Source organism: Coenobita brevimanus, chromosome 89 (assembly GCF_032717465.1).
Source record: "Coenobita brevimanus isolate Jiangsu-jjx chromosome 89, ASM3271746v2, whole genome shotgun sequence".
Classification (NCBI taxonomy): domain Eukaryota; kingdom Metazoa; phylum Arthropoda; class Malacostraca; order Decapoda; family Coenobitidae; genus Coenobita; species Coenobita brevimanus.
Window position 1 is genome coordinate 11,472,865 of NC_137042.1, and position 25,172 is coordinate 11,498,036.

Consider the following 25,172-nt stretch of genomic DNA (forward strand, 5'->3'; position numbering starts at 1 on the left):
TTTTTACAGCTAACCATCTTTCATATTTAAAGCTAAAATAATTGACGTAAAATCGCTTATCTCCTTGCCCCCCCTCAAGGAACCTGCGCGCTGGTCGCGGTGGCCTTCTAAGATACTACAACGCCTTCCCCAACCTGCCCCTCAAGGGTCTCCTGCCTCTCAAGACGGATATACCTGACGAAGGCTGTATGAGAGAGGACCCCAGCCAATACTGCTTCCTGGCAGGTAGGTGTGGTGTGGTGTGGTGGTTATTATTATTTTCATTACTACTCATAAAACTAGCAGTAGTAGTAGTAGTAGTAGCAGCAGCAGCAGCAGCAGCAGCAGCAGTAGTGCCAAGGCACTAGTGACTATAGCATGACCCACTGTACCGTATCCGACAGAACGTTCCATAAATTAAATGGAAATACCTTACTGCTTAAGTTCCCTCACAAAGTCGGGATATCTCTAATATTCTCTTCTACCTAGCGCCAGGCTATTTTGAGCTGAAAGTGGGTCATAGGCACCTGAGTGTTAAACTACGCTCAAAATAACCATAATAATTACATTAATAGCGACAATAATAAGAATAAAATAAGCGACGCACATCAACACAGCGACTTAGTAAACACACGCAAACTGACCATGCTATCTTAACTTCTAGACGGAAAGTAGCAAAATCTATACGACCTGCGAGAGAATTATAAGTCCTGGGTGAACAGAGACAAAAGGGAAACAGATAGTGAAGGAGTTGATGTTCAAATAAGATATAACTGGTTACTTACAGGAGAGATCCGGGTGAACGAGCAGCTGATCCTGACTGTAATGCACACACTGTTGATGAGAGAACACAACCGCATCGCCACCGTCCTCGCCAAGCTTAACCCACACTGGGATGACGAACGATTGTATCAGGTAAGTTATTATTATTATTCGAAGGATAAATGGTAGGTTAAAATCTAATCCAGCCGGCGAAAAACACTGCAGATGAGAAAACACTACCAAACCACTGCCACATTTCAAAGCTCAACTCGCACAGGGAACGAACGATTGTTTTGGTCGCTTAGTGTACGGATATTGGTGATAAACGGTAGCTTTAAACATGGGTTTTAATAGGATTTATGGTAAGTTACATTATAGCTTTAGTTCAAATTAAATTTTTTGGAAGATTTACTATATTTTTTATTTACTTTAGCTCCATTGAGACAACGAGGGATTGCATAGGTTACTTATAGCACCATTTTCATTTTTTTTGTCACTATATCACCATCGGTGTGATAATTATATTTGTAGGGTTAAATTTTCCCGTTATTTTATTTTTATCGGTTTTGCTACGCTGGAAAGACGAATGCTTTTATCATTTTTTTTTTTTTTAATGATTTATCCTCAAGAATACCACAGCTTCTATTACGCCGTATTAAATCATTTTCATCGCGATTTAAAGTCGGCTATAACCAGGAATTCTTTACTACATTTTTTTTTACTTCTTTTGTTTCCTTCCTTTGTGTCTGCATGACAGGGACAACGAACATTTGGATCAGGTCGGTTTATTCATAAATTGTGCTGGGATTTTTTTTTTTTTCTTGTCTGTCACTTTCGAATTGCTTTTTCTTCCTCTCTTTCTAGCTCTGCTTCACTTTCTGTTGCCTCTTTTCCTGTGCCTGTTTCACTGTTATTAGGTCACGATTTATGTTCAGGTTTTATTAAGATTCACATGTTCATTACATATGCTTTAATAAATTTAACAGGCTCGAGAAGATTGCTGGGGACGTAGAGCAAGACTTGGATGTTGTTGTTGTTGTTGATGATGATGATGATGATGATGCTTTTTACTTCATTATTTTTAATCACTTATCAATGTACACTTACTGATTTATCAGCATACTTTCCGAGACATATCATTAAAGGGTTTGAATAGAGGACAAACCTTGATTTCTATATTTTTCCCTTCTTTTTCTCAATGGTTCTACCATATACAGTACATCCTTTTTTTTTTCTAATCCTCCTTCTCCTTATCCTCATCCTTTTTTCTCTTTCTTTCTCTTCTGCTTATTCTTGTTCTTATTATTATTATTATTATTATTATGATGATGATGATGATGATGATGATTACTATTATTACTATTATTATTATTATTACTACTACGATTATTATTATCATTTTTAAACTTTTATATTTCCTTTCTTTTCCTCTTCTACTTCTCTTCCTCCTCCCTCCTCCTCCTCTTCCTCCTCCTCCCCCTCCTCCTACTTATATTCACTAGTGTCCTTTATTTTCCCATCGTCATCATACCTCGTATTTTACTGCTCTGTATTCTTGTGGTCTATTTTATGCTCTACCTTGTGAGTCACTGCCTTCCTATGTCTTATTATTCTATATTCAATTATTTTTGCATTTTAATATCTTATTTCTTTTAATTGTGGTTTTTATTTTCATACTTTTTTCTTTTTTTGTTTCTTCTTCTCCCTCCTCTCCTCATCCTCATCCTCCTTTTTCCTCTTCTAACGTTACTGTTATTCTTGTTCTAGTAAGAGAGAGAGACAGACAGACAGACAGACAGAGACAGACAGACAGACAGACAGACAGAGAAGGAGGGAGGGAGGGAGGCAGGAGCATTCCAAGACCACACCCCTCCGTTAAGGCAGCGCCATATCCCCCCAATGACACAATGACACTGACCTTAAAACTTTTTCACCTAGAATTTAATCCCTTGTTCCTCTGATAGTTCTCAATATTATTCCAAATTTAGTGCGGGGAAAGAGAGAGAGAGAGAGAGAGAGAGAGAGAGAGAGGAAAGCATAACCTCCTGGCCAGAGATAATAACCAAAAATTTGCCCTCCTTGGAACTCACAACGTATATTTTGGTTTTTCTTCCTCTTCCCTTTGTCACCTAGGATGTCAAGGCATAGTTCCGTGTGTGTGTGTGTGTGTGTGTGTGTGTGTGTGTGTGTGTGTGTGTGTGTGTGTGTGTGTGTGTGTGTGTGTGTGTGTGTGTGTGTGTGTGTGTTTTCATCCCTGCTGTGTAATATCCCTTTCCGTCGAGTCAGTGGCCACACCCTTCACCACTTCCTTTCCCTCTTATTCTTTGTGTGTGTGTGTGTGTGTGTGTGTGTGTGTGTGTGTGTGTGTGTGTAATAAATTAAGATAAATTAAGTGATAAAGAACAGAGAAGTTTTCGTGGTGAGTAATAACTAGCCTGGTGTCCGGATATATATATATATATATATATATATGAATGTGTGGACCAAGATTATCAGTAAGACGGATAGCGCAAAAATTACCATGGGAAGGCCACCGAGTATTATGGATAAGTTACGCTGCAGGACAGTGATTTAAAAAAATAATAATAATAATAATGGACACTTGGGTGGTGAGTGATGAATAGGGTGGCTTCCGAAGAGGCAGGGATATGTGAATCAAGCAATTTGCAGGAAAATGTATGTGAGAAGGAAGGCGAGCTCTTTTGATGGTTTTTATTCTTTTTTACTTTCCTGTACCTGTTCTAAATAACTCCCACTCGGTATATGAGTCGGTAAAAAATGGTTTATTATTAGGCTTATTATTATTATCATCATCATTATCATCATCATTATTATTATTGTCATTATCACTGTCCAATGAGCTAATTCTCACGGGACTCTAATTTACGCGCCTTCAGTGTCATTGTTTGGGTTTTTATTTGCAGCGTGTGAGTGGTTGCAAAATTCCCCTTTATCATTTTTTTTTTTTTTTTACCATTTGGCCTTAGCTGCTTGTCATTTGTATTACACGAATTTTCTTTAAACTCCAGCAATTTTTTCCTCTTTATTCATTAACCTCTTAGTTCTCTCTCTCTCTCTCTCTCTCTCTCTCTCTCTCTCTCTCTCTCTCTCTCTCTCTCTCTCTCTCTCTCTCTTAATAAGAATGGTGTTTTATCTATCTTTTTCTTGCCGGTTTAACGGGTGATGTAGTGGGTGAGGGAGTCTTCCTCTTTTCTATCCTTTTCTCCTACACGTTGGTTAGATCTTAGAAGAATTAACATTTTCTCCAGCAGATAACCTCGTCATGGACCAGCAGTCCACCTGTTATCTGCACTTACTATGTACTCTCTCTCTCTCTCTCTCTCTAGCTAATGCGCGTCCGTCCTTCAGCTTCATGACAATCCACAATGCTTTGACGGCGTGAGTTTTCTTTTTATTCTAGTTTTTTTCCTAGGGGTTTTCGCTATTCAGTGTTTGAGGCCCCCCCTCCAACACACACAACGACCATCTTGCCAGCCGTATGACGATATCCTTGGCAATACAGTATATTGTCAAACTAGTTTGCATCATATTTCCTGATGAAATAGTTCAGATTTGTTTCGAATTTATGGACGTTAGTTCAGCTGACGATAAGGCGGTCGGGTCAGCGCGGGCTGTGGCTGCGGTTAACGTGCTAAGGTTCCAGTCCAGGCGATGAATGAATTTTCTTCTTGACTTCTTTTCCTTCTTTTTTTTCTTTGTCTTCATTTTCTTTGTTCTCTCCTCCTCCTCCTCCTCCCTCTCTTCCTCCTCCTTCTCCTTCTCCTCCTCTTCCTCCTCCAGCTTCCACTCCTTATCATGCAACACGCTGCCAGGGACGCAAAATCGGTCTCTTATCCTTGAATGTTCTGGTCTACAGTCACATAGTTGAGCCCCTATTCTCACAAAGGAGGGGGAGTGGTAGTAGCATTTTTTATATATATTCAAATTTCAAAAATAAATAAATAACAAACAGGAAAAAAAAGAACAATCAAAGTGGCGCCATGCTTTCTTACCCTTCGGCCAGACGATGTGATATTTATTTTTATTTTCTCCACGAAGCATTTATACGATTTTATTCAGCTTCGAAAATCCCGTAATGGTAAAGAGGACCTTTCGTAACTTGAGAAAATAACTGAAATAACTGAAATGGCGGAATATATGGGTTTCAGTTATGTTACAGTTGCACCTCTTTACTGACTGGTTATGTCTGTTACGTTGGTTGCGAGTGGCTTATAATGTTTTGGAAATGAGAGAGAGAGAGAGAGAGAGAGAATCTTCGTGTTCGGAGGGTTAAGAACATGAACGAAAGTCAAAATCAACGGTCATGTGCCAGCTACAGTCTTGGCGTAATAGAAACAGTGACGTAATATGAATCGCGATGTAATATATAGGCCATATAATCCGTAACGTGATATAAACAGTTACGTATCATAATCGGTGACGTAATATAACCGGTGACGTAATGTAAACGGTGACGCAATATCTCGACGACGAAGGGTCAAGAAACTCCTTTACTGTTGTTGATCATGATACACCTGAAGGCTCTCTATGGGATGGAAGTTTAATCAGTCGTCAAATATATATATATATATATATATATATATATATATATATATATATATATATATATATATATATATATATATATCACAGCTAATTACTTCCCACCAATTGCCGAAAAGTGCTGAGAAAAAAAAAAAAACCCACACAGTGAGAGACCCTAAGTTTGGGAATGACAGATGTGAATTAACTCTCTCTCTCTCTCTCTCTCTCTCTCTCTCTCTCTCTCTCTCTCTCTCTCTCTCTCCCGTATTTGTGGTTAAATCCTTTTGCTAAGAGAGCTGACTGAGATATGATTATGTGGTGCGCCTAAAGCCACGCATCACACTTTCGGTTGTTACGAAATATTTGGTATGTCTGTGAGGTGTGTCAGTATATTACATTTTTTTTTCTTCCATGCAACTGGTGTTCTAAACTGGATAACACTGGCGAGAACTGGATATGTAGGTTTAGAGACAGCAGTGGAATGTGAGGAGTTCATTGTTGATGTGTTTTTGTGCGTTTAGAAGAAAAAAATATGGCCAAAAAAGTGTCATAGGACGATGCTGGTCGACCACTTATTGCCTTCAAAAAAATAATTAAATAAGTATATAAATAAATAATAAATAAAAACATTCAACAACATCATTATCACCATCATCATCATCATCATCACCATCTTATTTAACACTACTCTATAACGTTGGTAAATCGGAATAAGTAAAACAATTCCGTAACTTTAAGCTAAATGAACTCCAAAACCTTACTTTCTCCTTCCTTTCTCCTCTTCCTCCTCCTCCTTCGATCTCCCTCCCCACCTACACCTCCTTCACCCCTCTGACCTCCCCCTCCTCCTTCACCCCTCTGACCTCCCCCTCCTCCTTCAACCCCTCTGACCTCCCCCTCCTCCTTCACCCCTCTGACCTCCCCCTCCTCCTTCACCCCCTCTGACCTCCCCCTCCTCCTTCACCCCTCTGACGTTCCCCTCCTTCACTACTCCTACCTTTCCCTCCTCTTTCATTCCTCCAACTTCCTCCTCCTCCTTCACAGCTCCGGCCTACCCCTCCTCCTTCGCCCCTCTGACCTCCCCTTCGTCCTTCACCCCACCGATCTGCTCCTCCTCCTTCAGCCCCCTGACCTACCCCTCCCCTTCCTCCTCCTTCACTCCTCCGACCTCCTTCTCCTCTTCCTCCTCCCTTTCCTTCCCTCCTCCTCCTCCTTCTCTTCCCCCCATTCACCTCACAGTCATGCAACTGTCTTGTCATTCTGCCATGCATTCCACATGACCAGAATACAGTCGTGTGTAGTGTTTCTTTTTTATTAATATTCTCAGGCTCCTAGCACTCACTCTCAGATGAAGAAAATCGCCCAGAAATTAAAAAAAAAAAGTGAATCAAAACATTAAATAATGATGATAGCAGTAGTTGCAGTAGTAGTAGTAGTAGTAGTAGTAGTAGTAGTAATAATAATAATAATAATAATAATAATAATAATAATAATAACAATAATAATAATAATAATAATAATAATAATAATAATAATAATAAGAAGAAGAAGAAGAAGAAGAAGAAGAATGATGATATAACAAAAATAATGATAATCTATCTATCTATATACCTAGGCTGCTTCCCCCAGGGAAAGGGAGGTAGCCGAGACAGGACGAGACACTCCCCATTTACTCATCCATTCAAACACATTCATTCGCATCTTAGCCCCAAAGGGGAGAACGGACAGATCCTCACCGCACCACAACGCACAAGGGTCAACTGCGCAATGCAATCAGTGACATCCGCGGCAGGGCCCAACAGCAGAGCTGGTTTACCCCTGCCACATCATAACAGACTCATCCCCTTACCCGCATCAGACCAAATGCGGGAGAATATCCCCTCAGGGCTGCGTCATCACTTATTCATTCACAATTTCTCTCCATTTATTTCTGTCACGCACAGCCACTCTTCCTTGCTCAACAGACATCCCTCTCGCATCCAACGCTCTCTTCACACTGTCCATCCATCCTATTCGTGGTTTTCCTCTCAGCCTTACACCTCTCACATCAGATCTAGTTATCTTTTTCACCAATCGCTCATCATCCATTCTCTCCATATGCCCAAACCATCGCAACACCCTTTGCTCAACTCTACCAGCCATCTCCCGAACAACTCCAGTTCTCCTTCGCATTTCATCATTTCGCACTCGATCCATACGCGTCACTCCACACATACTCCTCAGACGCCTCATCTCCATTACATTCAAACTTTTCCTCTCTGCTACACCCATATTCCATGTTTCAGCCCCATCTAATGCAGTCGGTACCACAACACCCTCATACAGCCTTCTCTTTACATCCATTGTAAGCGAACGACATCTAAACACTTTTTTCATTCCTCCCAGCACCTTTCCTACTTCATTTATTCTAAACTTCACTTCTGCATCTATTCTTCCATCCACAGCAACATGTGACCCTAGATATTTAAAACACTCTACCTCCTCAAGCAACTCGCCATTCAAAACTATATTCATCCCCCTACCATCTACCAACCTCGTACACTTCATCACTTTACTCTTATTCTCATTTACTTTCAATTTCCTCCTTTCACACACCCTTCCAAACTCCTCTACCAACTGTCTCAATCTCTCCTCTGAATCAGCCACCAGTGCAGTATCATCTGCAAACAGCAGTTGCTTCAGATTCCACTCTCCACCATCAACATTCACCAGACTCAGACCTCCACCTAAAACTCTTGCATTCACCTCCCTTACAACACCATCCATATAAATATTAAACAACCAAGGCGACATCACACATCCCTGTCGCAGCCCCACTCTCACAGGAAACCAGTCACTCAAAGCATTTCCCACTCTTACACACGCTCTACTATTTACATAAAAACTTTTCACCCCTTTTAGTAACCTACCATCAAGTCCATACAATCTTAAAACAGTTCACAAAGCCTCCCTATCAATTCTAGCATACGCTTTCTCTAAATCCATAAATGCCCAAAACACATCCTTGCCTTTCGCTAAATATATACTTTTCACACACTTGTCTCACCGCAAACACCTGATCTACGCATCCCCTCCCTCTCCTAAAGCCACACTGCTCATCACCAATCACTCCCTCTGTACCCTCTCTAACTCTCATAATTAACACTCTACCATACACCTTACCTACAACACTCAACAGACTTATACCCCTAAAGCTAGTACATTCATACTTATCACCCTTGCCTTTATACAACGGGACCACACAAGCACTTGCCCAGTCAACTGGCACCATACCTTTCACAAAGCATACATTCAACAATCTTACTAACCAGTCAATAATAGTCACTCCACCACCCTTCAGGCATTCCACAGCAAACCCATCCATACCTGCAGCTTTCCCTGTTTTCATCTCCTTTACTGCCTTCTATACTTCCTCCTTCGTGATCAAAGAATCATTCAACTCTCCCAACACATTTATTCCTTGCACCTTTCCATCCGCCACAATCTCAGCCACCCTTTCCTCCTCTACACTTAACAATCTTTCAAAATACTCTACCCATCTCTTCCTTACTGCATCCATCTGCTTTTACTCGTTCTTCCTTCCCAGACTCTCCCTTTCGCACCCTTTTCACTTCCTTCCAAAACATTTTCTAATTCTGGTGAAAATTCTCTGTCAGCCGCCTACCCCACCTCTCATCTGCTGCCACTTTAGCATCACACACAGCCCTTCTCGCCCTATTCCTCTTTTCCTTATACCTCTCATATGACACTTCACCCTTCCTCTGCAGCCACACTTCATATGCACGTCTCTTCTCAGCCACAGCCATACTTACTTCCTCGCACCACCATTCACTTCCTTTTCTTACACCACCACCCACACGTCTCACACCACACACCTCTTCTGCATGCTCCACTACAGCACTCTTAAATAACTGCCATTCCTCCTCCACATTGCCATTTTCCCGATCTTTCACTGCGTTCCACTCATCTTTCAATTTCTCCTGATACTCAATCTTTTTCTCTCTTTTATCCAACTCACTCACTTTCAAAACCTCCCTGCCACATCTAACCCTCCTAGCTCTCACCCATCTCTTACCTACTCTTAACTTTCCCTCCACCAGGTAGTGGTCAGACATACCTCCACCCTCCCCTCTCTGAACTCTCACATCCAACAATCTTCCTATTACATTCCTAGACACAACCATATAGTCCATCAAAGCTCTATCAACAACCCTTCCACCTTCCTGTCTCACCCATGTATACTTATAAATATCTTTCTTCTCAAACAGCTTATTTCCAATCACCATCTCTCGCTCAACACACATCGCTATCATTCGCTCCCCATTTTCATTTCTTCCAGGCACACCATGCATACCAACTACACCTTCAACTGCTACATTTCCCACTCTAGCATTCAGATCTCCCATCACTACCACATTCACATTCGCTCCAAAACTCTGCAGACACTCATCAACATCATTCCAGAAAGACTCCCTCTCTTCTGCATCCCTTTCACTACCAGGCCCATTTGCACTCACAAACACCCATAACTCACGTTCAAATTTCGCTTTCACCCACATCAGTTTCGATGACACCTCCTTCCATTCAGTCACACACTGCTGTACTTCCGGACTCAATAACAAGGCCACACCTTCTCTTGCCCTTCCTCTATCAACACCTGACAATCTTCCATTCACACTTCCAAACTTAGACTCACCCTTCCCTTTCATCTTCGTATCACTCAAAGCTAACACATCCAACTTTCTTCTCACAAACATTCTCCCAATCTCCTCCCTTTTAGCCTCAATCGTACTACATCCACGTACATTCATAGACCCAATCATCAGGGTACGGGGATAACTCCATCCCCCATCCCTTTCTCTGGCCTGTCTCTTTTTAGGAACTAAAAAACAGAGTAGGGGGTCCCTAGTCCCCTCACCCCGCCCCTTTTAGTCGCCTTTTACGACACGCAGGGAATACGGTGGCAGTATTCTTCCTAACACTGCCTGGCCGCAGAGTAGTAGTACCACCCCATAGTGCGGCCAGATTGTGTCCCCCCCGCCACGGGGGGGGGGGGACAAAAATAAACCCACCAGATTCAAGGACTTTAACCACTCACTACAATTACTTTTTTTTCTTTATTCTCGCTACCCTTATTTTTTGACAATAAAAAACGCCTCTCGTACTGAAGGGGTTAATAAGTCTCCATTAACCTTTTCAATACCCTAATATCTTTTATTATGTCATTCATTTTTGTTATTGCATTTACTTTTTATCTGGATTATTTCAGTTATCTGGAGGGGGAAAGGCTTCTCGTACTGAAGAGGTTAATTCTGATCTAAGTACTTCGTGCCTGCACACACACACACACACACACACACACACACACACACACACACACACAGCTGTCCATAATTTTTATGCTATCCTTTATGTTAGCTTCCTTTCTAAAGTGTGTGTGTGTGTGTGTGTGTGTGTGTGTGTGTGTGTGTGTGTGTGTGTGTGTGTGTGTGTGTGTGTGTGTGTGTGTGTGTGTGTGTGTGTGTGTGTTATTGCTTTAGTTACGTCACTTTCCCCCTTCCATCCCCTACAGGAAACCCGTCGCATCGTGGCAGCCCAAATCCAGCACGTCACCTACAACGAGTTCCTGCCGCAGCTGCTGGGTCGCGGCGTTATGAAGCAGTTTGGACTCATATTGGAGAAGGAGGTACAGAGAGAGAGAGAGAGAGAGAGAGAGAGAGAGAGAGAGAGAGAGAGAGAGAGACTCCTCCCAAAGTTGGACCAAGACATAGCGGAAAAAACGACCCATCTGAAACACGCAGTGGTAGAGATAGGGTTTTCCACTGGATTACGACCGTTGCCAATTCTTTTCAGATGGAAGAATGAAGATGGTTATTTCTTTGTACAGTAATATATATATATATAACCTCCATTTGTAACTTTCTATTATCAATAATCATATCAAAATTACATTGCGAACTCTGCTAAAACTAGATAACAGATAAGTATAGTTATACAGACAGACAGATAAACAGATAGACAGGGAGAAAAAGTCAGTCATAACGTTTATTTCTACGTAATATTTCAAAGCTGCTTTTTTACTATTTGCTGTCTGGCATTGCACAACTACTTTTACTTTTCATTGTTTTGCAGCTGTCTGGATCTACACTGCTCCTACTTTCATTTTCTAAGACTACATTAATTCTGCTGCTGTTTACAATCTAACACTGATAGTGGTGTTATTACTACGCATTTTTTAACCACTGCCATTAAGTTTATCTCATTAAAACACAACACGAAAACCACTGTCCTAACACTTAATTCACTACACAATTTCCACTCAATTCTCCCCTCTCATTTCCCATTTCAGTTCCCATTTACAATTTCCCTTTCTCATTTCCCCTCTCATTTACCTTTTCTAATTTCCCTCTCATCTTCCCTTAGGGCTACTGGGACGGCTATAACCCCAAGGTGGACCCCAGCATCTCTTCCGCCTTCTCAGCAGCCGCCTTCCGCTTCGGTCACTCCCTCCTGCCCTCGTCCGTAGAGCGGTGGTCCTCCTCACACAAGTTTATTGGTGAGTGGTGTGTGTGTGTGTGTGTGTGTGTGTGTGTGTGTGTGTGTGTGTGTGTGTGTGTGTGTGTGTGTGAGAGAGAGAGAGAGAGAGAGAGAGAGAGAGAGAGAGAGAGAGAGTTAAGTTGGGATGGCGAGAGAAAACTGATAAATAGAATACTGAATAATTTATACCTCTTCCTCATCATCATCATGACCTTGTCCCCATGCTTGCGATTGCCAGCTGAAGTGGGCAATAGCAAGTGTGAACATAATAATACAGTACCGGTAACAGTATTAATAACAATAATAATAATAATAATAATAATAATAACAATAATAAATTGTAATCATAAAGTAAGGCAGAACTAAGTGATGAACCACGAGTACGAGTATTCCATGTGTACGAGCACAGTGCTACCTAGACATGATATAGCTAAAGGCATATTTTAATGGAGTGTTAGTAAAGAGAAAGGAGGCCTGATAAAAGAAGTGCAGCATTTGAAAGAGAAAACAGTCATAAATAACAATCTTATAAGTTATCTGGTGTTATCCGTGTAGGGTTACGTGTTTTTATTATTATTATTATTGTCGCCTTTCTTCCGCTTTTCTCCCCTTCCCAGCCTCTCGTCGTCTTCATCAGCTAATCCGCCAGCCATATGACCTGTTCCGACCTGGGGTGCTGGACGAGTATATTATGGGTATGGCGAACCAACCCAGCCAGGCCATGGACGACGGCATCACGCAGGAGGTGAGAGAGAGAGAGAGAGAGAGAGAGAGAGAGAGAGAGAGAGAGAGAGATGCAATGTACATTACACTCGAACAAAAAAAAAAAAAATCACCTTTACACAGGTCACCGGTGGTTTCACAATGAGCGCTGCTTATCACGCCTTTTCTTTACGCGAGTATTTCTGAATGAACTGTTTACTTCATATGTTGCATAAAGTTCTTTCTTCATACCGTACTGATTAAATTGCCCATCATGTACTGCACAACTGTGAGTATTACAGGAGAATATTTTGCTAAGTTTCGTTCATTATTTCAAAATATAAGACGGAAGGTTGTAAAAATAGTTTTTTGATCGGATGTACAAATCCTGTTATCGTCATCTACTCACCCTTCACATGTAATAGTAGTAGTAGTAGTAGTAGTAGTAGTAGTAGTAGCTGCTGTTGTTGTGTCCCAAGGTTCATCTGTATTTTTAACCCATCGGACTGCAAACTGAAGCTGTTCACCCTCCTCCTGTTGGGGGATAAGTACTTAAGGGACGTTTGTCTAATCAGGCAGTGGAGCAGTATAGTTATATCGGTGCCAGCACATGAAGGCGTCCGTCTCCAACACCTCATTCATTTTAAATATAAAATGGCAGACATAAATGATATCTAATACATTAACATCTTCAGTAAAAGGACGTCTGAAATCTTATTGCCTTTAGATGATTTTATTCGACTTAGGAGTGAAAGAGCTGGTAGCAGTTTCATTGAACTTGCTATGATAACGTCTTTTATATCTTAATGTTGCTACTACCAGATTATTTTATTCAGCTTGATACCTCTCTCAGTAACTGGGATAAGCTTCATCATATATCATACTCTAAGGTTCAGCCATAAGCAAATAATCGCCAACAGCTCTCCACCAGTGCTGTGTCCTGTCATCCATATTTCTTATACCTTCCCAAGCGACAGAGTAGGCCTATACTTGTTTCTCGTGCTCTTTTACGGTGTCCTTCATATTGCTATCACATAAAAATAGTTCACGTAACACCTACCATTGCCACAGCAGGAAGAGAAGTGTCGACGGACATGGTTTTACAAGTGTCACCACCTGTGTTTCTCATACCCAGGTGACCAACCATCTGTTCGAGGCGGTGCACGAGAAGTTCGGCTTCGACCTGGTGGCATTCAACCTGCAGCGAGGAAGAGAATTCGGCGTGCCGGGTTACGGAGCATGGAGGTGTGTCATTGAACTCTCATATGGAGGGGCTTTCTCATGGGTAGCGCCGCGTAATTTGTGTGCCCGGCGCCAGGGGCCCAGGGCGGAGCTGATGATGTTTATGCACTACACCCGAGGCCTGCACTTTTTCAAATCAGCCGATGAATTCGGAAAATATAGAGTCATGATCCACTGTGCAGCCAAAATATAGTGCCATTGCCCACTGCTCAGCTTATGTAAGCAACAGCGAAACAGAAACAGCATTACCATGGTGGAGGCGACGAGTGCGGGTGTTTCAATGTGGCGGCCAAATTCACACTCGCTGCGGAGATAACCCCTCCATACTATAGAGCTCAGTGAGGTGTGTGTGTGTGTGTGTGTGTGTGTGTGTGTGTGTGTGTGTGTGTGTGTGTGTGTGTGTGTGTGTGTGTGTGTGTGTGTGTGTGTGTGTGTGTGTGTGTGTGTGTGTGATCTTGTAGCGTTCCCAAGGCCAACTAAAAAGTGTAAAGATAAGTATCACAGCCTCTGACCGATTCCTCAGTTCCTTATGACCGCTTGAAGCAAACCATAACAGATGGAAAATGCTCCAAGAAGTTGTTCAGTCAGACTGATCATAGAGCACACGATATCATCAAAGCTGAAACACTTATATATATATATATATATATATATATATATATATATATATATATATATATATATATATATATATATATATATATATATATATATATATATATATATACCTGGTATATACGTATATGATGGTAGTGAGGCATGTGTAAGGGTAAATGGTTCACAGTCAATGTGGGAGTGCGACAAGGTTGTATGATGTCCCCGTGGTTGCTCAATATATATATGGATGGGGTGATGAGGGAAGTAAAAACACGAATAATGAAGAGAAGAATGGCGTTGGTAATGAATGATGATGGATGGGGTACCTCAAATTTGTTGTATGCTGGTGAAGCAGTGCTACTTGTAAATACCGGACAAGAACTTGACTGATTGACGCAGAGTTTTGCTGATGTCTTTGAGCGTCGTGACTTAAGAGTAAATGTAGAAAAGAGTGAAGTGATGGTAATAGAGAGAGAAGGTGACTCCCAGTGTGATGTTACAGTGAATGGTGAGAGACTGGACTTTGTGAGAGAGCTCAAATACCGGGGTACAGTGATAGAAAAGAGAGGAAAATGTGCAAAAGTAGTGGAAAGTAGGGCAACACAAGGAAGGAAAGTAGCTGGTGCTATTAAGGCCTTGATAAGAAACAGAGGCTTGAGTGTCGCAGCTGCGCGAGACTTACATGGAGTGTTAATGCCAACTTTAACATATGGATATGAGACAATGGTGTGGAATGAAAATGAAGAGTCAAGAGTGAGAGCAGTGAAGATGGGACTGCTGAGGAATGTACGTGGGGTACAGAGAGTGCACAGGATACGAAATAATTTGATTTGTGAAAGATGCAGAGTGAGGAAGTCTATGGACACCAGAATCGAAGAGAATGTACTAGGATGGTATGGTCATGTGGAGAGAATGGATAACAATAGAGTGGTGAGAAAATAATATCTGAGCGAATTTGAAGGAGGGAGGAGGCCAAGAAAGTAGAGGGATATGGTGGTTGAGTGTGTGAGGAAGTGTGGTATGGAAGTCGGTAAGGCTAGGGGACTAGACAAGAGATCGAGCTGGCTCGATGAATATTGTGAGAAGTGCATGATCAGGGATTTGGCACCCCTTTTTAACGTGACAACGTTCAGCTTGATTCTGTCCGATACGTTTATGTGAAGCTACAGAATGTGGTGAAAGTTTTTTGGCGTATCAGATAGAGCCAGGATGCCGGGGGCTTGAATGATGAGTGACTGGAAGCGTGGCTCATTGGACTGGACAAACTTGGGCTGTATGGACGTTGATACTCCTCACCCTGCCTCAGGGTGGGAAAGGAGGTCCGGATGATGATTTTATATATATATATATATATATATATATATATATATATATATATATATATATATATATATATAAATATATATATATATATATATATATATATATATATATATATATATATATATATATATATATATATATATATATATAAATAAAATGACATTCTTCTACTGTAAAAATGAGACTGCATCCACTTAAGTAGTTGAAGACTAGGTGAAAACAATAGGCATGGCCAAATAACAGGGACTCGGTAATCATGAAACATGACATCACCTGAACCAATACGTTAAGATTAACTCAGCACTGGTAATTAACCAGCTGGAAGTAATTTAATTTCTGGAATGTTACTCCAAGTAGGTTAGTGTTCACTGTAGTGTTGGTCATCATGAGAAGCGAGTTTGGTAGTGCAGAAAGGTGTTATGCAAGTTCATCATGTAATATACCGTATATTTCATTTACATGTATATACTTTTAGTTTACTGATGATATATACGTACAGTAGACTGCTCTGTGATATATATATATATATATATATATATATATATATATATATATATATATATATATATATATATATATATATATAAAATATATATACCTTGGCTACTTCCCCCAAGGAAAGGGAGGTAGCCGAGACAACGACACACTCCCAATTTACTCATCTGCTCAAACACATTCATTCGCATCTTAGCCTCAAAGGGAAGAAGGGACAGATCCTCACCGCACAAGGGTCAGCTGCGCAGTGCAATCAGTGACTTCCGCAGCAGGCCCGACAGCAGAGATGGTTTACCCCTGCCACATCATAATAGACCCATCCTCTTACCCACCTCTGACCTGATCAGCTGATCAGACAAATGCGGGAGAGTATCCACTCAGGGCTGCATTATCATTTATTCATTCACAGTTTCTCTCCATTCATTTCTATCACACACAAATACTCTTCCTTGATCATCAGACATCCCTCTCGCATCCAACGCTCTCTTCACATTATCTTCCATCCTATTCGTGGTCTTTCTCTCAGCCTTACACCTCTCGCATCAGACCTAGTTATCTTTTTCACCAATAGCTCATTATCCATTCTCTCCATATGGCCAAACCATCGCAACATCCTCTGCTCAACTCGATCAGCCATCTCCCGAACAACTCCAGTTCTCCTTCGCACTTCATCATTTCTCATCCGATCCATACGCGTCACTCCACACATACTCCTCAGACACCTCATCTCCACTACATTCAAACTTTTCCTCTCTGCTACACCCATATTCCATGTTTCAGCTCCATATAACGCAGTTGGTACCACAACACCCTCATACAGCCTTCTCTTTACATCCATTCTAAGCGAACGACATCTAAACACTTTTTCCATTCCTCCCAGCATCTTTCTTACTTCATTCATTCTAAACCTCATTTCTGCATCTATTCTTCCGTCCACAGCAACATGTGACCCTAAAATACTGAAAACACTCTACCTCCTCAAGCAACTCACAATTCAAAACTATATTCATCCTCCTACCATCTACCAACCTCGTACACTTCATCACTTTACTCTTATTCTCATTTACTTTCAATTTCCTCCTTTCACACACCCTTCCAAAGTCCTCTACGAACTGTCCCAGTCTCTCCTCTGAATCAGTCACCAGTGCAGTTTCATCTGCAAACAGCAGCTGTTTCGGATTCCACTCTCTACCATCTACATCCACCAGACTCGTACCTCCACATAACACTCTTGCATTCACCTCCCTTACAACACCATCCATATAAATATTAAACAACCAAGGCGACATCACACATCCCTGCCACAGCCCCACTCTCACGGGAAACCAATCACTCACAGTATTTCCCAGTCTTACACACGCTCTACTATTTACATAAAAACTTTTCACCCCTTTTAGTAACCTACCATCAAGTCCATACAATCTTAAAACAGTCCATAAAGCCTCCCTATCAATTCTATCATACGCTTTCTCTAAATCCATGAACGCCCAAAACACATCCTTACCTTTCGCTAAATACTTTTCACGCACCTGTCTCACAGCAAACACCTGATCCACGCATCCCCTCCCTCTCCTAAAGTCACACTGCTCATCACCAATCACTCCCTCTGTACACTCTCTAACTCTCTTAATTAACACTCTACCTATACTTTACCTATAACACTCAACAGACTTATACCCCTAAAGCTAGTACATTCATATTTATCACCCTTACCTCTATACAACGGGACCACACAAGCACTTGGCCAGTCAACTGGCACCATACCTTTCACAAAGCACACATTCAACAATCTTACTAACAAGTCAACAATAGTCGCTCCACCACCTTTCAGGCAATCCACAGCACACCCATCCATACCTGCAGCTTTCCCTGGTTTCAACTCCTATAGTGCCTCCTGCACTTCCTCCTTCTTGATCAAAGAATCATTGAACGCTCCCAACACATTTATTCCTTGCACCCTTCCATCCGCCACAGTCTCAGCCTCCCTTTCCTCCTCTACATTTCACAATCTTTCAAAATACTCTGCCCATCTCTTCCTTACTGCATCCATCTCAATTAACATCCTTCCATCCTCTGCCTTTACTCGTTCTTCCTTCCCAGACTCTCCCTTTCGCACCCTTTTCACCTCCTTCCAAAACATTTTCTTATTCTGGTGAAAATTCTCAGTCAACCGCCTACCCCCCCTCTCATCTGCTGCCACTTTAGCATCAAGCACAGCTCTTCTCGCCCTATTCCTCTTTTCCTTACACCTCTCATATGACACTTCATCCTTCCTCTGCAGTCACACTATTATGCACGTCTCTTCTCAGCCACAGCCATACTTACTTCCTCGCACCACCATTCACTTCCTTTTCTTACACCACAACCCACTCGTCTCACACCACACACCTTTTCCGCATGCCCCACCACAGCACTCTTAAACAACTGTCATTCCTCCTCCACACTGCCATTTTCCTGATCTTTCACTGCGTTCCACTCTTCTTTCAATTTCTCCTGATACTCTATCATTTTTCTCTTTCATCCAACTCACTCACTTTCAAAACCTCCCTGCCACACCTAACTCTCCTACTGTAGATCTCACCCATCTCTTGCCTACTCTTAACTTTCCCTCTACCAGGTAGTGGTCAGACATACCTCCACCCTCCCCTCTCTGAACTCTCACATCCAACAATTTTCCTTTTACGTTCCTGGACACAAACAAATGCACCATCAATGCTCTATCAACAACCCTTCCACCTTCCTGTCTCAACCATGTATACTTACAAATATCTTTCTTCTCAACAAGGTATTTCCAATCACCATCTCTCGCTCAAGGCACATCCCTATCACCCGTTCCCCATTTTCATTTCTTCCAGGCACACCATGCATATCAACAATACCTTCAACTGCTACATTTCCCACTCTAGCGTTCAGATCTCCCAACACTACCACATTCACATTCGCTCCAAAACTCTGCAGACACTCATCAACATCATTCCGGAAAGACTCCCTCTCTTCTTCATTCCTTTCACTGCCAGGCCCATATGCACTCACAAACACCCACAACTCACGTTCAAATTTCGCCTTCACCCACATCAGTCTCGATGACATCTCATTCCATCCAGTCACACACTGCTGTACTTCCGGACTTACTAACAAGGCCACACCTCTTGTCCTTCCTCTAACAACACCTGACAATCTTCCATTCACACTTCCAAACTTAGACTCACCTTTCCCTTTCATTTTCGTTTCACTCAAAGCTAACACATCCAACTTTCTTCTCACAAACATGCTGACAAACATTCTCCCAATCTCCTCCCTTTTAGCCTCAACCGTAATACATCCACGTCCATTCATAGACCCAATCTTCAGGGTACGGGGATAACTCAGCCCCCCATCCCTTTCTCTGTCCTGTCTCTTTTTAGGTACTAAAAAACAGAGGAGGGGGTCCCTAGTCCCCTCACCACGCCCCTTTTAGTCGCCTTTTACGACACGCAGGGAATACGGTGGCAGTATTCTTCCTAACACTGCCTGGCCGCAGAGTAGTAGTACCACCCCATAGTGCGGCCAGATTGTGTCCCCCCCGCCACAGGGGGATATATATATGTGTATATATATATATATATATATATATATATATATATATATATATATATATATATATATATATATATATATATATATATATATATATATATATATATTACACACACACACACACACACACACACACACACACCATAACTTCTAAATTCTTATGTTAGAAATATTTAGTACTCTTTGTGTTTTGTATTAACCAGGGTATTACATTAATCATATTGTGATGGGTGACAGGAGATTCTGCGGCCTGGACCCCATTCTGTCCTTCCAAGAACTGGCTCACCACATGACCAACTACACGGCCGCCATGTACTCAAAACTATACAAGTGAGTTACTTCAAATCAAACTCTGCCAATTTGTTTTCATGTCCAGTAAGTTCCCTGTTGATATAATTGAGAAAAAGTGAACTGTTACCTTTATTTTCATAAAAGTATAGGAGTCTGAATATATTTTCAAGTTTTTAAATAACTGCAGTATGTCTTTTGTCGTCAGTGTTTTCTAAAATAGCTATGCAGTATTAATTTTATGCTGTTACTGTAGTGCATTAGGTATAATTTCAGTACTTGTATACAGTATTACAGGATAACACATTCTAATACACTAATATCGTAAACCTGTAAACACGGCGAATCCCTTCTGAAACACGAAATAACAACAGAGATATTTTGAGGAAGTATGTGGAAATTTGTATGAACGAGACACAATAGTTACGGCCCGACACAGACCATCAAGAGCATCGAAATCGAGCCATAACTCCTGTATCTTCTCAATAAACATTTCCATATGCGGGTATAATAATCCATTTAAATATTCATGTCACTCCGAAATTAAGGTACTATACTGTAGTTCATAATGTAGGCTAGGTGACGTCGGAGGTTTCATATAGCACCTCTTCCAAGACGATTCGCTTTTCATATCATAGCTGCATCCTCTGATTATGCTAATTATATCCTTAATATCGCCATACTTTCAGTCAGCAACATACAATAGGAATTTGAGGTATTATGTGCAGAATAGGTTGCTACAGAAGTGTCACGAAATCTCTGACGCCTCTTAGACTATTACCCTAACAATCCTGTCCACCAGATCCGTGGATGATATTGACCTGTGGAGTGCCGGAGTGTCTGAGAGACCGCTTCCTGGCTCCCTGCTCGGCCCGACCTTCTCCTGCATCATTGCCACGCAGATGCAGAAACTGAGAAGAGGTGACCGCTATTGGTATGAGCTTCCCAACCAGCCATCTTCTTTCACACCACGTGAGTGAGGCATTTATATCCTTTCCTTGGTTAATAGTCAAATCGACCCTCCGATCTGCTCATCATCTTCTTACTACACCCGCACTCGCAAAGCGAGAGCAGATATATTTTACTCGACATGTTTATTTCTATCTTTGTGTGTGTGTGTGTGTGTGTGTGTGTGTGTGTGTGTGTGTGTGTGTGTGAACAAAATAACTCAGAATTTTTTCCGATTTTAAGCAAACTTAGTTGAGGGGTTGACTTATTGTTTTTGAGAATAGTTCAAAGGTCAAGGTCACAGAACAAGGTCAGAGTTCCGAGTGTTTGTGTGATCAGTACAATCGAAACAATTTTTACATGATCTGAACCAAACCTAGTGGAAAGTCTGACTCACCTAAGGAGTTGGCCTCTTGTTTTTGAGAGTAAGTCAAAGGTCCAGATCACATGAAAGATTTTTATCTTATTTAAACCAAACTCTGTGGCAGGCTTCAAGGTAAGGTAAGGATAGAAATTTGAGATAAGGTCTAGGTCACAGGGCAAGGCCAAAAGCCATGGTTACAGGGTAAGGAACTCAGTGTTGATATGAATCAAAGCTAGTGGAAGGGCTGTGGGTCTAACAAGGATGAAGTAATTTGATTCTGAGAGCAGTTGGTCGAAGGACAGGGTTGTGCACATTTTACACTGATCGCTTCTTGTTACAATTTGGTTTTGCCGTCTCCATGTGACTAAATTCATCTTTAGAGACCTGTCAAACTGGAGGAGTTAGGTATGGCCTTCACTAACCCCTTTACAGCTAAGGTGCTTTCTTAAGCTGAATAAAACAGTTTGATAATAAAGCAGCAAAAATAAAACGCAAGCGACATCCTCGGGTTCGTGTTGTTATGGCACCAGGCTAATCTGAATGTGAACCCAATGGATTGCAGGCTGAAGTTGTCCTTCACCTACAGTCCGCCATCCTCCTTTTGAGGGACAAGGAAGGTTCTGAGGAAAGTTTGTATAACCAGGTAATGGAGCTACCCGGTTATACGGGTGTCACCACATGCTGGCATTCCTCTCCAGTCCCTAGGTTGAGGGGCTTAGCATCTGCATCATTTACTGATAAAATACAGAAGACATTAATGTAACTGGTATTGTGTTTCATGCTTCAATACAACACACTAAACCATGAGACAGTCAATAATGCTAAAAGGAGTAACATACCTAAAATTACCTATCAATGAAGAATTAGTGTAACCGATATATGTTTCATGTTTCAGTACCATACACTAAACAAGTCACTATGGACAGATGGAGTGATGTGTAGGATTAATGTATTTGGATACATGTTCTGGTGCTTGTAGCAAAATGTAACAAAGGCCTCCCTACTCAGATGCAACATGCAGTTTCCACAAGCTTCGTTCACTGTATCCGACAGTGTGTTCAGAAACTTATTTTGCTTTGCTCACGTAATGCCACTCAGGGATGAGTGAGGCTGGTCACTCTCATCTTAAATGTCAGGACCAATTTGCCTAGCCCCGGGCTCCTACACTTCTGAAGGGGCAACTTAGGATTGGATGATGACATGAGATACAAAGTGTAACAAATGCCTCCCTCATCCTGGCACAGAGCAACTGGCATCCATCAGGCAAACGCGGTTGGCCAGGATCATCTGTGACAATACGGACAACATTGAGACTATGCAACTCTACCCCATGGTGCTTCATGACCCTCGTTTGTAAGTATGGGACACCACACACACTGGTATGACACATAAGTAGTAGCCTATTTCTCTTTCAAAATACAGTGCATTATATTATAACAATACCTAGTATCAATTTGCAGGGTGTTTTTTCTTTATAAAGTGAATTATTTGGTTATTACACTAAAATAATTTTACCCACATTAAGCAAATCGTCAAGTAATCATGTGTGAATGGTGAATAGCCTTCCTTTGTTTTTTGTTTTTCTTTTCCTTCTTGAACCTTGGATAACTTCTAACATTAAATGCATTAAGTATGTTGGTTTTTCAAGTGGTCTCTACTATTTCAGCCATGTTTAATAAACTACTGCAGAATGAAAAGTATATGTTAAGACCTGTTAATCTACTTAAAACAGGCTAACACAGTGCCACCGAAGTACGAAATAATTTCATAAACAGTCAGTGAAACACCAAGGGAAAACTTAATTCAACCATCTAACAGGATTAGAATGTGATATAGGTTTTTTTCTCACAATCAGTACTAAACATGTCACATGAAAATACAATTTCATATAACTGACTGTGCTGCCCACATTTCATGAGACGAATGTGATATTTACATGTGCACATGATTTGTACACAGGAACCCTCGTGTGTCATGTAAGAGTGGTGTCATACCTCACATCGATCTGACCCCGTGGGCAGAAGTACCCAAGCCAGCACCCCATCCATCCCATCTCGGACCACTAAAAGGACCAATACCACCATTGGTAAGGTTATCATCATCATCTGCTCTCTCCTGGAAATCCACTGATAAGGGATACAATTGACAGAACTGCTTCCAAGCTGCTTTATCCTCATACACCTCTTCCTCTTCCTTCTCCTTCACTGATACACTGCTTCACTTTCATTTTCCATACCACACAAGGGTTGCCTCAACAAACATTACCCTCTTAAGTAATTTTACAGATTATACATAAAGTAGGCCATGCAACCCCTCCCATATTTACTGTCCTCAAGAATTCAGCTTTATCAGAAGAGGAAACAGGCTACAAAGCCACCTGGATTGGAAAGAGGAGGAAAAGACAAAGACGTAAAACTATTGGAGAGGATTATGACAAAGTGACAGAGTTTGAAGCAGTCAGATTATTGCACTAGATTTTCTTTTTTCTGTTAATACTAATAGCTGATGTAGTGTACCTACAGGACAAACAAGAGAGTGAATCTAAAGGCAAATTAAACGAATTATATGAAGGCATTACAAGTAACAAAGAAAAAAAAAAAAAAAAGTTCATTCATTCATCTAATCCAGTGCTGCCCCATAAGAAACATAGGAGCCAAGGAGTAGGCAAGTTGGTCCTGACATTTAAGTTGACAGTGACCAGCCTCACTCATCCCTGAGTGGTGTTATGTGATCAATAAACCCCAACCGCCCCTTGGATATAACCTGCACTGGCTCAATCCGATTGCAATGCCTTAATAACCCACTAAACCACCAGATGCCATAATTTGGTTATATGGTTATCATCCAGCATTGTTAATGGTTTCCTGGTGTAAAGGAAACCATTTGGTTTGTCAGTCAGTTGAAGTTTTACCACAACAAAAACTTGTTTATTGTTCATTAACTTTTCCTTTAAATTTTATCGATGTAAACAAGTTACAGTACATTTCTATGGGAAAAGGGAATGCAGTTATGAATGCAATTGTTCCCCATCATCCCTCCAACCCCCACGTGGTTGACTGCCAAGATAACAGAATGCAACTTTCCTCCTATTTAACTTTATTTCATTATTTTTCATTCATTTCAATCCTTCATTAATTCATTTATTCCCCACATTCACTTATCATAGCAAACTGTCTTCTTAGCCTTCCCAATTACTATCATGTCCCAACCTCAAATTCATTTCTGTACATGCTTTTCGATACTTCAGCCATAGCCATTCCATTTTTGTAACAATGCTTGTACCATCCATGCATACTCTCCTACCCTACATCTTTTCGTGATTATTTTCTTAGCCAATCTGACCCAGATAACCCATGTTCAGAGTACTGTATTCCTAAAATGCTCCATTTACGTTGCTTTTACATTTATCTCCTCCAGTGTCCCCTTACTACCCTTCTGCCAACAAGAACTGTACTCCCAAGCATCTTTCTTTGAGCAAACATGTAATCAGCAAGGTCCCTTTCAACATTTTCATTATACCATGTACATATTTATGCATCTTTGTGCTTGAAGTACTGATGCATAGCTTTTGTTCCTCTCATGTCCTTCAGGTGTTGTCATTATCATTCTCCTCTGGCATTCCAAATGATCCACTTCATCATTCACATGGCTGGTGTCAGCTGCCCCCTTTCAGGTCTCTCGTCACACCCCCTAACTGTTTGGCATCTGTCCTATTGCTTTATCTTTGTGATCCCCAAAATCTATCCTCTCATGCACCTGTCAATCCAAGGTGAATATGCAGTGATCAGTACCACAGATACAATCTTAAACCCGA

The 25,172-nt window shown here is 41.3% G+C and overlaps 1 protein-coding gene across 1 annotated transcript in view; it reads left to right on the forward strand.

Moving 5' to 3' along the window:
• The window catches only part of cysu (peroxidase homolog), a 93,379-nt gene extending 69,875 nt beyond the window's left edge, over window positions 1-23,504 (forward strand). Inside the window, exons 9-18 of the mRNA XM_080281433.1 lie at window positions 80-225; window positions 767-894; window positions 10,859-10,972; window positions 11,710-11,842; window positions 12,441-12,568; window positions 13,661-13,770; window positions 19,996-20,088; window positions 20,849-21,018; window positions 22,603-22,711; window positions 23,318-23,504. Of these exons, the coding sequence (XP_080137559.1) occupies window positions 80-225; window positions 767-894; window positions 10,859-10,972; window positions 11,710-11,842; window positions 12,441-12,568; window positions 13,661-13,770; window positions 19,996-20,088; window positions 20,849-21,018; window positions 22,603-22,711; window positions 23,318-23,504 (1,318 nt within the window). The remainder of the gene's footprint in view (window positions 1-79; window positions 226-766; window positions 895-10,858; window positions 10,973-11,709; window positions 11,843-12,440; window positions 12,569-13,660; window positions 13,771-19,995; window positions 20,089-20,848; window positions 21,019-22,602; window positions 22,712-23,317) is intronic.
• The last annotated feature ends 1,668 nt before the right edge of the window (window positions 23,505-25,172 follow it).